General features: G+C 40.7%; 1 protein-coding gene across 1 annotated transcript in view; it reads right to left on the bottom strand.

Annotated features, from left to right (window-relative positions):
• Positions 1-11,814: 11,814 nt before the first annotated feature.
• Positions 11,815-17,009, bottom strand: part of LOC130608973 (maltase-glucoamylase-like) — a 55,635-nt gene continuing 50,440 nt past the window's right edge. The window contains exons 45-47 of the mRNA XM_057427472.1: positions 15,728-15,777; positions 13,508-13,678; positions 11,815-12,230 (exon numbers count right to left, since the gene is read on the bottom strand). Of these exons, the coding sequence (XP_057283455.1) occupies positions 12,168-12,230; positions 13,508-13,678; positions 15,728-15,777 (284 nt within the window). The 3' untranslated portion in view covers positions 11,815-12,167. The remainder of the gene's footprint in view (positions 12,231-13,507; positions 13,679-15,727; positions 15,778-17,009) is intronic.

Raw genomic sequence — 17,009 nt, forward strand, 5'->3', positions numbered from 1 at the left:
ATACACTGTCAATATTATAGAAACAGAAAAATTCAGACCATACCACAATTTTTAAGATGTTAATTTTAGATTTATGTTAATTTTCAAAAGTATGCTATTATTTGTATAAACGCATGTTCTTTTGAGTGATACTAGTAACATAGGAGGATTTGATGATACATTTCCAAGTACATATATTCTGAAATGTAATGCTGAAAATTTTGTAACAGAAGCTCTCATAAGTGCCAGGCATGTGTAGTTTAGGGTTGGTAACTACATCAGAAGTTAGATTACTAAGGGGCAAAATGAGTCACATGTTGCCTTACTGCAACCCAAAGCAGCCCGCTTGTCACTTGCTTCCCTCCCGCATTGCCAGAGACCGTTTGATCAGAGGGAGGCAGAAGAGAGAGGTGTAAAGATGTGTAATTCTGAAAAACATGCCTATCAAATTAAGCAGTGTGTGATTCCTTTCTTTTTAGAAAGTTTTCTGAATTTCTTTTTAGAAAGTTTTCTCTTTTTAGAGTTTTCTGAATCCTAGCAGGAAAGTGGAGCATCCTTAAGGGTATCTATCCATCACCTGGAGGGAGCACTCACAAGCACAGGCAGTAGCAGAATGCTCATTCCCTCATCTCACCTTGGAGAGAGCTATCCCTCCTGTGTCCTGCCCAAGCAGGTTGACATTCTGCTTGTGGTCCATCTCTGCGGGTGATGGGCAAGTGGAGGAGGAAGGTGAATCCAGTGAGTGACCGTGGAAGAGGCAGGGCGAAGGCCATCATAGACAAGTTGATTCTTCAGACATAATCTGGAATATTGGTATTAGTTTCATGGTTCATATATTTTTTTCTTGCTATACTGAAGTTATTCTAAAACTCTACAAACATCTTACAGCATTATATTGTAGATCACTATAGTGGTTATATTCAAAAACAAAAGGACAAACAAAGTGACTGAAACTATCTCTGTGAAAAAAGAAAAGAAAAAAAAAGAAAGAAAAAAGTAATTTCACCATAGAGAACTTTATTTTGATTTATAGGGTGCCTTTACGCAAGGATTATGAAAGAAATGGGACAAGAATAGCAAGAAGGGGATAGTTATCCAAAAGTTCAAAAGTAGGTAGCTGATCAAAGGTTAAACACAAGAAAAGGAATTATTCTATTCAAGTTAAAGATAGGACTTTGTAACCTAAATAGATGTTTAGCTTCAATTAAAACTTGGAAAAGGCTTTTGTGCTGAGGGTAAGAAGTTCTCAAAGTCAAGCAAACTTTGTTGTTTTTTTTTTTAATTGCTTGAAATATATGGGAAAAGAATGAGAGATGAGGCTATCACTGAAGGATGTGATATCTGTTTTTATTTGAAAACATTTCTAGTTATAAAAGGTAGAGGGCAGAACTGATTAGGTCTGTTTAAAATTGTGTTGTGTAGAGGAGGCATGAAAATACTTCATTTTCTAAAGTTAGAGATGGAATAGTTTGAACAAGTAAAAGTGTTTTCTCAAGCCTTGTAGCAGCCAGAGCATTGAACAGAAGGCAAAGGCTGGCAATGAAAATGAGAAAAGTAGCTGACAGGGAGATAGCTCAATTGTGAGAGGTATTTCATTAAAGGAATCAGATGGAAACTTGTAGAGGAAGCAAGAGCTGCCTGGTATGAAAAATAACAAAACATGCTTCCCAAGCATCACTGCCTGCTGCAATGGAAAATGGATCCAGGAATATTGGATAGGAACAAATTAATCTAACAGCTTGCATATGCAGTGCAGGAAATTCTATTTTCTTTTCATTCATTATTTAATATGAGGGAATGTATAGTTTTGAAACATCAGAAAAACCTTTGATGCCCTGCTGTAAGAAACTGTTTGGCTGTGGTTTAGACATTGGATGTCAGGGCTCCTGCCAGCCCTGGGATGGAGCTGCCCAGTGTGCCTCCCGCACAAGGGATCTGCTCAGCCAGTGGCACTCCCTCGGTCTCTGCAGGGACCCGGCAGCCGAGGAGGATGAGGGAGAGAGCTGGGATGCCAGGGACCCCTGTGAACTGGAAAGAAGAGTTAGCGGGGTGACACGGCATAGGAGGAAGAGAGGAAAGCTCTCTTCTTGTATGCCAGCAAAGGATTTCTTCTTAGAGTAGACTGTGGATGGCTCTCCTTTTTCAAAAGAGTGAATTAGCAGCAGGCTACAGAAAAATACCTAACTGCATCCCTGATTTGTGGCTCTGGAGGACTTGGTCTGCTGCTGTCCAAAACCAACAACCAAAAGCCATCTTAAGACAAGAAGCAGGAAAGGGATGTGCCCTTTCCAATACCACGGAGATAAAGGCACAAGAAGAGGCAAAAACATGTCCTGAACTAAAAGCAGTTTCTAAACTCCCTGTGAGATGCTAATGAATCATTTTAATCTTTTTCTCCTAGGGAATCATTTTAATATTTCTCCAAGGATTTGCAAATATTGTTATAATGTTATTACCCAAGGAGATATTTTTTAGTGGTATTAACACAGGAAGAAAACCTTTCCCTTTACCTGCCTCCATTAGCTATACCTTTTGGCAGCATCTGAGTTGGTGAGTGCTAGCCAAGTCATAGAATCATAGAATAGATAGAGTTGGAAAGAACCTTAAGATCATCTAGTTCCAACCCCCTGCCATGGGCACAGACACCTCACACTAAACCGTGTCACCCAAGGCTCTGTCCAACCTGGCCTTGAACACTGCCAGGGATGGAGCATTCACAGCTTCCCCGGGCAACCCGTTGCAGAGCCTTACTGCCCCTTACAGTAAAGAAATCCCTCCTTATATACAATCTAAACTTTCCCTGTTTGAACCCATTACCCCTTGTCCTATCACTATAGTCTCTAATGAAGAATCCATCCCCAGCATCCCTCTAGGTCCCCTTCAGATACTGGAAGGCTGCTATGAGGTGTCCATGCAGCCTTCTCTTCTCCAGGCTGAACTTTCTCAGCCTGTCTTCATACAGGAGGTGCTCGAGTCCCCTGATCATCCTCATGGCCCTTCTCTGGACTTGTTCCAACAGTTCCATGTCCTTTTTATGTTGAGGACACCAGAACTGCACACAATACTCCAGGTGAGGTCTCACAAGAGCAGAGTAGAGGGGCAGGATCACCTCCTTCGACCTGCTGGTCATGCTCCTTTTGATGCAGCCCAGGATACCGTTGGCTTTATGGGCTGCGAGCTCATGCTGCCAGCTCATGTTAAGTTTCTTAATCAACCAATACTCCTAAGTTCTTCTCTGCAGGGCTGCTCTGAATCTCTCGACCCAGGTGTAGGACCTTGCATTTGGCATGGTTAAACTTCATAAGGTTGACATCATCCCACCTCACAAGCGTGTCAAAGTCCCTCTGGATGGCATTCCTTCCCTCCAGCGTATCAACCAAACCACACAGCTTGGTGTCATTGGCAAACTTGCTGAGGGCACACTCAATCCCACTGTCCATGTCAATGACGAAGACGTTAAACAAGACCAGTCCCAACACCGATCCCTGAGGGACACCACTTCTTACTGGTCTCCAGCTGGACATTGAGCCATTGACCACAACTCTTTGTGTGCGACCATCCAGCTAGTTCTTTATCCACCGAGTGGTCCATCCATCAAATTGATGTCTCTCCAATTAAGAGACAAGGATATCATGTGGGACAGTGTTGAACACTTTGCACATGTCCAGGTAGATGACATCAGCTGCTCTACCCCTGTCCCTCAGTTCTGTAGCCCCATCATAGGAGGCCACCAAATTGGTCAGGCAGGATTTCCCCTTAGTGAAGCTATGCTGGCTGTCACCAAGCACCTTGTTGATTTTCATGTGCCTTAGCACGCCTTCCAGGAGAATCTGCTCCAAGATTTTGCCAGGCACAGAGGTGAGACTGACTGGTCTGTAATTCCCCGGGTCATCCATTTTCCCCTTCTTGAAAATGGGGGTTATATTTCCCTTTTTCCAGTCGTCGGGAACTTCACCTGACTGCCACGATTTTTCAAATATGATGGCCAGTGTCTTAGCAACTTCATTTCCCAGCTCCTTCAGGACCTGCGGATGGATTTCATCAGGACCCATGGACTTGTGCACGTTCAGATTTTTAAGATGGTCTCGAACCAGATCCTCTCCTACAGTGGTCCCAAGGTCTTCATTCTCACAGTCCCTGTATCTGGATTCCAAGACTTGGGTGGTGTGGTCAGAGCCTTTGCCAGTGAAGACTGAGGCAAAGAAGTCATTCAGAACCTCAGTCTTCTCCAAATCCAGGGTAGCCAGCTCTCCTGATAGCTTCCAGAAAGGGCCTACTTTGTCCCTAGTCCATCTTTTATTTGCTATGTACTTGTAGAATCCCTTCCTGTTATCTTTCACATCCCTAGCCAAGTTTAATTCCAACTGGGCCTTAGCTTTCCTAACCTGATCCCTAGCTTCCTGGACAACATCCCTGTACTCTTCCCAGGCTGCCTGTCCTTGCTTACACCTTTTATAAGCCTCTTTTTTCCTTCAAATTTTCCTCAGCAGCTCCTTATCCAGGGCAAGACCCTTCTTGGCATTGACCCTCCCCAGCATGGGAAGGGAGTGAGTGGAGTGCCCAAGTTCCAATGCAGCGATAACTGCCACAGTTAAACATCAAACCCAATCTTGTTTCCTACCAGGACAGATTTATTTTTTTCTATGTGTTCTAATCCAAACACCCCAGTACAAATACAGGTGTCAGGATGGTGTGAGGAACTGCATAGATCAAATAGGAAACAACAGAGAGGAGGAAACAGATTTTGCAGCTGTTCCTTTAAATGAATATACTGAGCTGTGCAGTCTTTTCAGAGGAGACAGAAGGTGTCATTAAAGATAACATTTATTAGATTTGTATCTGGCAGTATAAATACCGTTGAGAAATACTGTTTATTTTCTTACGAATCTGTTAAAAATAATAACAATCAGAAATAAATATATTAGTGAAGCAAAAGGATTGAACTAAAGAAAAAACCCAACTGTTTCTCAAATTTCCATTTGCTGGCTTCATTTCAGACATTGCAATCAATACAAGGCACAGCGTCCTCTGCACAGCTGATTTAATTCCATCTCCTTCAGCTATGTTTGGATATTCAGATCTAGATAGAGGCTGAATACTCCCAATGTTATATAACAGATCTTCCAGCTCAGTTCTTTGCATGCCATGGACCTGGAGGGAGTCACCAGGACCAGATTCTTTGCTCCTTCCCTGTGGTATTTTTAAGAGACAATATATGGCCAATAATGTTTTTAACAAATACTTTTTTGCCATCCCACCTGAATGTCACTTTTATTTGCCTTTCCTGCAATGAGTGCTCAGTGCAAATTCCTTCAATTTTTAAAAATATCTGGAATATATTATCATTAGCTGCTTTGCAACCTGACCCTGAATTTATAGGGTTTATAACAGTAGGAGTAAATGGCGCACTATATCCACCTGAAGGGTCTTGTGAGGTTATTAAAAGGCAAACACTGGTAAGAGAGCATTTCTAAATTGCTTATTGCATAATTATTATAATGTGTATAATGGCTCATGTGCATTAAACATTAATCTAAAATGACTGAGAATAATATAATAAATAAAACCCACTTACTTTACATCACAATAGACTTTAATATTAGTAATGTATTTATTGTCTAAGTGTACACACTTATACATGCACTTAAGTATTATATATATGTAGCATATACCAAATGTGTATTTAAACACTTAACCTTGCCACATAGGATAATTTGAAGTATTATATCACATTGGATTCATTTTTAACATTTCAATATCAATTTATTGTCATTCAAAAAATGCATATTGCAGTATTCGTATTACTAATAGCAGTGAAAACACCATCAAGCTTGACTTAATCTTCAGAACAATGTAAGATTGGCATTTTCAGCAAATGTAAGGAGGAACATACAAACTCTTCAGTACTGGCGCAACTTCTTAACAAAATTTCCTGGATTAGCTAAAAAAAAAAAAGAAAATATATATATATGCACATCAAAACTTCATCATCTGATAGTACAAAAGACTGTTGCATTTTTTATAAAGTAGAACTAAAATATTGGTGCCTGTCACTGGTGTTGGGACAAGCTTTAGAACATATGACCATGTTAGTTTACTCACCACCTTGAGGTAAATACAATGTAAGGAAAGAAGAAAGAACTCATCCCAGAGGGGACATAGAGGTGAGCTCCATGTGCCACAGCAGAGAAGACATTTGTAAACCTCATACCCTGCCTATGCTTTTCTGAACAGTGAAATCCCACTCATGTTTTGCAAACAGGACCACACTCCCACTGCCTTACCAGATGTTGCCATCCAGCTGCTCCTTCCAGGCTCCGAGGAAAAATCCAATTAACTGTGCATGTGTGGCAGCTTTATTAGAGCAGGCACAGCCAAGTGTGACACAGTTTTATCTTTTACATTAGTGGAATAGTAATTTCAGGGCCATCAATGTCTCTTTAGCACAGTGGTGTCTGCTCCTGTTCAACAGAGGTACTCCACCCCCAGACAGCCCATCCGCTCATTCATCGTACCCAAGAGAAGTCCTTCAGCATAAGTAAGTAAGTACATCATTTGGAAATCCTTTGGAGTCACACTGAAGCCAGATGTGAGCTGATTCTTTGTAATTTCCTTCCCACACCAATTAGTGGCAGTTTTCCTTTAAGTGGGCACTTCTTTTTAGCAGTGAAAGAGCTGCTTTCAAATTGCAACAGTTTCAGAGAGGAAGATCTAATCTAAGGGAGGTGATATTGTATTGAACGGGTTGCTGCTAATACCCTTCAGCCACAACATGAGACATGAGGAAGGATAATCACACAACATAGGACCATAGAATGGTTAGGGTTGGAAAGGACCTTAAGATCATCTAGTTCCAACACCCCTGACATGGGCACAGACATCACCCAGGGCTCTGTCCAACCTGGCCTTGAACACTGCCAGGGATGGAGCATTCACAGCTCCCTTGGACAACCCCTTCCAGTGCCTCACCACCCTCACAGTAAAGAACTTCTTCCTTATATCTAACCTAAACTTCCCCTGTTTAAGTTTGAACCTATTACCCCTTGTCCTGTTACTACAGTCCTTTATGAAGAGTCCCTCCCCAGCATCCTTATAGGCCCTCGTCAGATACTGGTACGAGGTCTCCACACATCCTTCTCTTCTCCAGGCTGAGCTGCCGGCTCCTGGGCAAGGCCTGTCAAGGACTTCAGGCTCCCTTAGTGGCTCTCGCTGCTCAGAATTGAGGCTCCTAGATGCTGTGTTTCCCCTCGCTCTAGTGTTGAAGGTGTCCTTTCTGGAGCTACTCAACTTGGCATCTTCTAAAAGGCAAAGAATGCAAGCATTCCAGATATTTTTTAGTTTGTGAGAACCAGAAATATTTATCAACCTCACTATTTCTGTAGAATATACTGTAACAATATTGCTGAACACTGTTGTTTCTGTCATCTTCCCAGGTAGCAGTAGTACCAGATGTGATACTGCAGGAATTAATCCAGTGTCCTGGAGGTCTGGGTTCCAACTCAAAAACATCCTGGAAACTCCAATATGTCATTATTGTTTCCATAGGTTTTGAGTCATGATCTGTTCAAGGTAAGTCACCCTTTGGTGATTACAGGACAATCCTCTGGAAATGTCCTCCAGCCATGCATCTGGCGGGGCTATAATTTAGAGAACTGTACCTCGATGGTGCTCATCACGTTGTTGCTAGAAAGCAAGCTTCTAGCTATTTGCAGGCAGGCTTGTGCTCCAGGTGGGTGTAGTATTGAAGGATTCTTGGATCCTTCTACTTATGAAGCATGAGAAAGGTAGTTAAATCTGAATAGGACATATTGCTATAGCCACTACTAAATGATGCAGAAGGCTGCAGAGATGTCTGATATATTCACCATTTGTGAAAAGGAATGAAATGAAAAAACAATTTTATATTTTTTCTGATTTCTCTCTTTTTAAGACCAAAAGCAGAGCTTTCCTAGCAGAGGACACAGAAGCCAGGTAAGAATTCACCAGCTCCCTTGGCCTTTCAATTCAAAATGCCACATTTCGTCAGTGTTCTCCTTTGGGTCGGCTGTGTGGGCTCTGTGCACAAGGCTAACTGCTGCGTTTGCTAGGCGGGTTGATGAATTAATAATAATTGGCTATGAAGTACTTCTATGCTATGAGGTATTTGAGGTCATGCTGCCTGTCATTGGAAGTGTGGTTTCCTTACTATTTGTGATGGAGTTATGGACCTGGCCTCCAGCTGTCCTGTTGATGACTGGCCAGTGGCCCTGCACTCAAGCTAGCCTGGGGAGCTGGAGCACAGCTCAGCTTGTACAGCACCTTCACTGCTGCAGCAATAAGTAACTGCAGCATTAACCATTCCTTATGTGGCTAAAGAAGTGTCTATTCCTTAAAACAGGTGGGATTATCCTCTGGTACCTGAAAAGCTGTCATCTACAGAGGGATTCATTGGACATGTTTTCTGAATCTGCTGCTCTTTTATTGCCATAACACATTTCTTTGTCTTGCTGAAGTATGTTAGCCAAAGCTGGAAGGATCTGCACAACCACCATTAAACTTGAAGTGAAATTGCCATATATTTCTCTGTTTTCTAAGCCTTTGCATGCCAAGGTTCAAGCACCTGGAATGCCAAAGTTCTTTCTTAATTAAAGCTTCTAATTACATGGCTAGGTGAGACAGTTTTACGAAGTTCATTAACCTGCTATTTGACCTTGATTTAATCTCCAGGCTGTGCTTTCAGTCTGCAACAGTGCTTTTGAAGACCATTTTTGCTCTGGTAAATTAAGCTTTGACCATGCCAGGGGTGGGAGACATAGGTTTTAAAAAACAGACCTATTGGGAGTTGATCCAAAGCCCACAGACAGAAACTCACTGATTCCCGTGAGGTTTGGGTCAGCTCTGGGATGAGCAACTTAAAACTTGAACATTTCTTGAAGGAAAAAAAGTGCACTTGAAAGGCCCTGTTTGCAGCAGGCTGTTTTCTGGGGTAGTTCCCCCAAAACCTGAACATTATTAAAATTTTAAAAAGTCTCTGTAAAGAGGAGCTCCACTTACACATGATGAAATAAAATGCATGTAGTTACATGTGTACATACATATGCATATATGCATATATTATGTTCATGTGTATATATATAATGGATAAAGAGGTGTGTATGCACACATTTCTGTATACATATACCGTATATCCACGTGTATGTCTCAAAGGCCAATTTCAGCTTACATATGACATGAAGAACCCTGGTGAAAGTGGTTGGGCTTAAACTTTCATTTTGTTCAGGAATTAAAAAGGCAGAATGTTTCTTTATGAAGTGAGCTTTCCTTTTGTCCATCTATCCAAACAAATGGATAGTGGCTCAGTGCAAAAAGCTTTATCTAGTGGTGCCTGCCTCTGCCTGTGCTCAGTACAGGTTTCAGAGCAGGATGCACGTCAAGCTGTGTTTTCAATACACTCTCCCCCTTTTCAGCAGTCTGTTGGGTCTGTAACACTGTCTTGATGCCTTATGGGGCAAGCCCACAAGAGTGTACTATTCATAATGTCGATCTGGTATCTTAATACTAGAGAAAAGTTAGCTGAAAACGTTAATATACCAAACAAATATATGACTTTTTACAAATACTGTTTTCTTTGGATTTATTTTGCCCAGTGAAGCAGCCAATAAAGTTCTGAAAAAGGATATTGAAAGCAGAACTTCATGGTTTTCAGGGAAGGTATTGTGCCTTCAGTGAGAATCTTCTGCTGCAGTGAGCAGCAGGATTGTGTCAACCTCTGGTGGTGTTGTGCCATTTTCTGAGCAATTTTTTTAAGTGCTAGAAAGTCAAACTATTGAGGAAATGGGAGTCAAAAAATCCCACCCTGTACACATGTAGTATGCTTGCTGCTGCTCACTTCCTTCTGTTGAAAGCTGCCCAATACTCACCATGGCTTGTGGACTTTAATGGGATGTCATGCAGCAGATGTTTCCCAGCACATGTAGGTATCAGACCCAAAGAGAAGCATTACCTGAAGAGCTACTATCAACCTGCATTGAAATGTCCCCGAGTTCAGTGTTCTGCTTCTGTGATCTCCAGAGAAGGACAATGCTGCTGCACAGATATTCCAGAAGTGAGTGGCGGGGACCAGGATCTGCTGGACTGCCACTGCTTGTAAAAAATGCAGGAAGGAAGAGACACACCAGGGAGTACTCCCTAAAGTGGCCAACCAATGTCTGAAGCTGTAATTTCTCAGCCTGTTTGAGTTCCTCATGAATTATTATTCTGAAGACTTGGTAAAAGCTGCACTCTGTGGCAGAAGTGCACACAGCTCAGCTGAGGTACTGAGCTTCTCAAAGCCAAGAAGACAGAACAGTGAGGTTCCCCAGATAAATCTAATGAGAAAAATTCTGAAAATAAGTCTGGTGTATGCAAAGTGGTAGGAGGTGACATGAGAGGGAATAGGTTGAAGGGTCAGTAACCTGCAGTAACCCTCTCTGAGGTGATAGGACGTGTCATTGTAAGTAGCTGTTCACCAGTAGCTTCAGAGATACAGTGTAGTGTGTTCCTTCAGACAAAATATTTGTCAAAATGGTAACTTAAATGATCATTTTCTCTGGATTGCAAATTTCATTATTATTTTATGGGGAAGCTTCAATAAATTCAGTTTCTAGAAATTCAATAAATTAATTACGTTGATCCACCTATGACATGTTGTCCTGGGTTCAGCAGTAGCAGTCATTTTTCCCCTTCTTGGTAGCTGATGCAGTGCTGTGTTTTGACTTTCGGCCTGGGAACAGAGCTGATAGAGATGTTTAGGTTTGGCCAAGGACTTTGTGAGCCTCATGCTCTGCCAGGGAGGAGGGGAAGCCAGGAGGAAGCAGAGACAGGACACCTGACCCAAACTGACCAAAGAGGTATTCCATACCACAGCACGTCATGCCCAGGATGTAACTGGGAGTGAGCCGGAAGGGCTGGGAGACTGCAGGGTTGGAGGAGGTATCGGTTGGAGCTTGGTCGGGCTGGGGGGGCGAGTTATCGGTCGGCTGGTGGTGAGATGATGTATTCTCTTCCCTTGTTATTTCCTTTATCATTATTATCATTGGTGGTAGCAGTAGTGATTTGTGTTATACCTTAGTTACTAAACTGTTCTTATCTCAACCCGTGGGAGTTGCATTCTTTTCGATTCTCCTCTCCGTCCCTCCGGGAGTAGGGGGAGGGAAAGAAGGGGGGGAGTGAGTGAACAAGTTACCTGACTGGGTTTAAACCACGACACATGTTTGCTACTCAGCTGTTTTACCATGAAATTTCAAAGCAGAGGGGAATCCTTTAAATGAATCTTAAGCACAGTTGCTAGAGTTTGCTATTACCTTTGACAGCAGTTTATTCCCATCAAATTTAATTGTAAACATGCTTTACCAATCTGTTTATATCACATGTTGCACTCTTGGGATACAAAGAGTCTTTAATATGAATTACTATTATAGTAAACATACAACAGCATTTCCTTCAGCTAAATGAACACTCAGAGACCAACATTTATTAGTTAACCTTGAAACATCAAGTTTAATCTTACATGTTCAGATCAAAACACGGGGGAACATAAATATCTGGATAAAGTCATACAAAAGCCCTGTTGACACCCCTGCAAAAAGGAAACCCTATGACTTCTACAAGTATCTTAGTATTTTATATATCAACAAATTGAAACATCATTTCATGCTAAATCAGTAATATGAAAACATTTGTTTTGTCTGGCCTTAAATACTTCTCTGTAGTAGTGACTTACATAGCCAGAATTAAGATGAATTAAATATATGCAGAATTACAGCCCCAAATCCATACAGCTAACACCGACTGCATTTTATTTTTTTTTTTTTCTTTTTTTAATGAAACAAAGATTTGGCACGCGTGAGGTCAGCCAGAAATTCTATTCTGAAAAAACATGGAGGTTTACATTCAGTTCTCGGTTTTGAAAGATGAAGTTATACGGAAGTGCCATGCTGTTTAAATTGCAGATTTTTGCGTCGCATGGAGACCTTGTAGCTGGCCTTCAACAATACTGAAATGTGACTGCTTTGTATCCATAATACATGAAAATGAACTAACTAGTATGTTTTTATAATAAAAAGTATTCTAAGATGACACAGATGCAGTATGAAAGTGGGAAAATTGAAAGACAGTTCTATAATAGTGAGAAGATTCAGCGGTATGCGCGATGTTATTTTGCAGGCATTTTAGCTCCATTGCACGGTGTAGCTTCTGCCTAATTCAAGTTGAAGGTTTGTGATTGTCAGGAGCTGTGAATAAAACAGACAAAATGAGCAATTAACAATTCTGCCTTGAAGATCCACTGCTTTTTCTATATTCATCAGAGATAGTGGCTTCTTGGTTTAGGTAAGAAGAATTTATGCCTCTTCATTTGCTTTTGTGTTTGTATCATTATAAACATAGTTTAACCAGCACAGATTTCTGGATTTCTGATGGTGAGGCTCTGATCCATTCCCTTGATTCAGAGGCCCTTATAGAGTTGACAACATTCCTGTTACTTTTTTTTTTTTTTAATAAATTTTAAAGAGGCAGCAAAACTTGGAACATCCTGTGATTCAGCTGGGAGTACAAATTCCCCCCTTTTTTTTTCCATCCAAAAGTCAACAGCAGAATGAAACATTTTCATTTGATTTTACATTTTTAACTCATCTTTTTGGTTAGGTACAAAACTCACATAGTTCCAGCTTTCTGTGAAAGAGAAAGAACTAAGACTTAACAGAATACTGAATTTCAAAGGAAAGGCAGTAAGATCCCAGCAATAGAAGAGTTTAGGCAGACTCCCTCTGTAAGAAAACTGGCAAGACTGTATGCCTCAGCCATTCTGTTCATATCTGAAGGGGCCCAGAGAAGTGCCATCTCAAATGGCAATACAGTTATATGTATTTATTTCAGCTGCTTTATTAGTGCCTGACTTTACTGTCCAGTGAGGTGGGAGGGGGAAATTCTCTGGACTGGTATCACCCATGCATGTGGAAGTCCCAGGGCTCTGAAGGTGGTAGAAAGTGTGCTGATAACTTTAGAAGTGGGATTTGACCCAAATGTAAGAAAGAACCCTGCGCTGCAATGCCTACAGCCAAGATGTGATATGAAAGAATAGGGAATGATTGTAGGCAAACAGGGCTGGGAAATGAAAATGCTGTCAGACAAGACTAACAACAGTGAGGTCATGTTGAGGCGATGAAAATACTTGCAGTTGCTTTTCCTTCCTTCAAACCTCACAGGTTGCAAGTAAGCTATTAAGAAGAGTGGAAACAAAGCACAACCTAAAATCCACCACTTTTTCACTGTTGGAAGCATTTTGGGTTCCTAACAGCAATTGCTGTGCTCTACCATACCTACTACACAGTAGGTACTGTATAGTATAATCAGTATATTGTATAATAAACAGTATATGGTATAATCATCACCTGATGTATCTTATTAAACACATTTTAAATATAGTATTACAGCTGAGAACTGGATCTCCAAATGTTTAAGAGCACATATGCAGCCATAAGGTGGAATTACCCTGCAAAAGGCACCTCACCTGCTTGGTGTTATTGTAGTCCACAGCATGAGATGATGCAATTGTCCCACCATTCTGCGATATGTTCACCTCTGTAACTTTGGAGGGCACCCCCAGGACTTTAATTTCAGTAAACATCAGGTTGTTTGGATCAGAGTAACCGTGATGCAAAACCGTAATATCTAAAACATTCTGAAAGGAAAAGGAAAAAAAAGAGAAAGACTGGAGATTGCCATTGGACTGGTACACATACACTTGAACTTTTCACTTGCTTTTTTTTTTTTTTTTTAAAATACCAATATGTTGCTACTCATTTTCCAAATGTTGAAGGCTTCCATTTTCTTCACATTGTTAATATGGCTAGATCCTGTGCTCTGCTCTATCTTTAATTGCCACTCTTTCCCTAACACAGCCTCATCTGCTAGCTTCTGTGAGACTGATCCAGGCTCTTGCCCTTGCTGCATTATGCCCTCCCATAACAGCTCCTCCACCCTCCATCACCTCCCTCAGCCCTTGCAGGTCTCTTCACATTTCAGTGGCTGTGATTTTAGGTAGATTACAGGCACATGGTTTCGTTGGGATGTACCCAGGTCCAGTAGGTCTCCAGAGAGCAAATGCCATGTTGAGCAGCCCAGAGAGGTGCCTGCTGGTTCACAGCCCAGGTGTGAGCCCATGCAGATGTGCTGTGATACAATTCTGCATATTTAGTACTTAGAGGATGTTACTTTTACTGTGAGTATTTTTCAGTGTTGGTTGATTCAAGGCTTCTTTAATTAGGCTATTCCTTACCGGCTTCTTTTAGAAGCAGGAAAAGGTGAATTTATTTTATAATCTCTTTGCAACTGCAAATACTGAATATTAGCAAAACAAACTTCTCTTCCTTAGCAATTAACATCCAGTTACTTAACAAAGACAGAATTAAATTAGAAGAAAGAAAATTAAAAGACATTTTGTCACTCTGGAAAACTAATGAAATAAAATGCATTTTCTATTACAATAGAAAAGCATTTATTTTAAACCAGAAGTCATCATAATTACATCTAATTTAATTCCAGATATTCAACTGAATGATAAAAATTGAAATACAATGCCCTAGAAAAGCCAATACTTAAAATGAGCACTCCCATTCATTGAGTCTGTTATCCAGGAATGGATGCCAGATTTTCTGTGTTGAAGAATAAAGAGAACAAGTAATACCAAACTGAGGCAGTGATCCACACCAGCACTGTGCAAAGCTGTGCTGGTACTTAACCACTTTCTCCATTCCCCCATGAGGCTGTTTCTTGCAGGCTTTGCAGAGCAGTGTGGCTACAGCAGCAAAACCCGCTGTCTCCAACAGGATACTGAGCTGTTTCTATAGAATGGGGTCAATGTACACATTCTAGGATGCCTGGAGAACTAGGACTCAGGTTTACAGCTCATAACCACAAACACATCTTGGTTTTGTCATCAGCATGGGAGGGCATGAGTAGAACTCATTAATGGGACAGGTCTTGTTTCCCCCTCTTTGCCATTTTAGAGAGTGATTTATTTTGTAGTTGCCAATGACTCTATATTCTGTTGCTTCTCCCCAGAACTAAGTTTGTAGACAATAAATTACAAAAAAAAAAACAGAGATGCCCTCCTTCTGACCCTATGAACATTTCTTTCTTTTGGGAACAGCAGCATAGCTGAACAAGGTAGAGAACAGCAAAGACCCTGAACTTGCAAAATGGATTGGGAACAATTTTACGTGCCCATTCTTGAGAAGAAAACCAAATTCTTTGCTGGGCAGTCATATTTCTCTGCAGCTGTAAACCAGGGTCAAAGCCTTTTGACCTTAAAGCCTCCTGCCTGCAGCCTCCAGCTTCCTTCTCACTGGCAAGCGCTGGTTTTCCTGGCATAGCTGTTCTGACCCCTCTGCATGTTCCAGAGGTTCAGCACTGATATGCGCTTTCACTGTATAGAACTAATTTATGAAATAAACTTGCACTTTCAGAACTGTATCAGAAATTACAATGCCATAAATATACACTTTGTTTAACAATACGCTACAATTGTTAACTTCAGAATCATTCTTAAAGTTCTCCTTGCTGCAGTTTAATCATATTACTTGTAGTCTAATCCACTGTGAGTACAAGTTAATGTTAGGGTAAGATACCAAGGCATTATGAAGTTCCAAATTAAAATGCCCAAAGTTAAAAATATAATAGTAATCACCTAAACTGATCATTAAAAGAAATGTGAGCTAACATTACTTACCTGATTAGCAGTAAATGATGTTAGCAGATATACACCATCTTCGTATGCATCTGACAAAAAGAATAAAATAAAATGTATTTGTTATTCACCTCAACACATTATCAAAATGTTAGTTCAAAAATTGTGTCTATATGTACTTTACACATCAACATATGGTATGTATCTACACACGAATAAACTTCTGTATTTCCAAAAGACATATACTTTTAAGCATAAAATACTTTCATTAGAGAACAGCATGCTAATTAAATGAGGACAAAGTAAGAACATTTTAGAGGTCTGATACAAAAGAAGGCAAACAAATAGCATTAGGAAAGTCCAGGGTATTAAGACCAGAAAGAGAAAAAATGTTTCTCGCTGAGGAAGGCATGGAAGTAATTTCCCACATCCAACCCTATTCACTGTCCAGTGGCACAGCCATGATTGATAGAAACTGCTGTTGTACATTTTACCAATCCTATTGTTAAGCACTAAATCATAGAATCATAGAATGGTTGGAGAGGACATTAAGATCATCTAGTTCCAACACCCCTGCCATGGGCAGGGACACCTCACATTAGGCCATTTTGCCCAAGGCTCTGTCCAACCTGGCCTTGAATACTGCCAGGGATGGAGCATTTTGGGCAACCTGTCCCACTGCTGCACAACCCTCAAAGAACTTCACCTTTGTATCTAATCTGAACTTCCCCTGTTTAAGTGTAAACCCATTACCCCTTGTCCTGTCACTAAAGTAATGCTGATAATCACGAGCACTGTAGGCTCTTGCCTTTCTGCCTTACCAAAATGAGATCACAGGCATCCTGGTGAGAGACATCTTGTAATCTATGTTGATTTCATTTATCATCAGATTTCCATGAACCTAGTCATCGTTTCTGAATTACTGTGCAGTGGGGTAAGTGGAGCACCAAAAAATACACTAACAACATCCTGCAAACTTCCCTACGCATCATTATGCAAAATAACACCATTTCCTGCATTGCTTGCAGTAATCTTGGGTGATAATGTTATTACAATGGTAATACACTGGGTGGAAAGGATAAATGACTTTTAAATATCTCTTATCTGAAGACGATTTAAGTTCAGTAATGTTGACAAAATTAGTTAAAGCTTCCCACATAATCTACACTTACGGTTCTGATTGGTTTGAGGACAAATCCTTGTTATCTGTGTTGCCTTTCATCCCAGGCACAGTTTCCTTCATACAACATATCAATTCTATAAATCATAGCATTATGCAGTTTAAATCAGGAAAAATAACTTGACCATCAATCCTTATAGCAAA

This window comes from Pezoporus wallicus, unplaced genomic scaffold (assembly GCF_028554395.1).
Source record: "Pezoporus wallicus isolate ANWC-B61680 ecotype Strahan unplaced genomic scaffold, APGP_CSIRO_Pwel_v1 contig_7657, whole genome shotgun sequence".
Taxonomy (NCBI): domain Eukaryota; kingdom Metazoa; phylum Chordata; class Aves; order Psittaciformes; family Psittacidae; genus Pezoporus; species Pezoporus wallicus.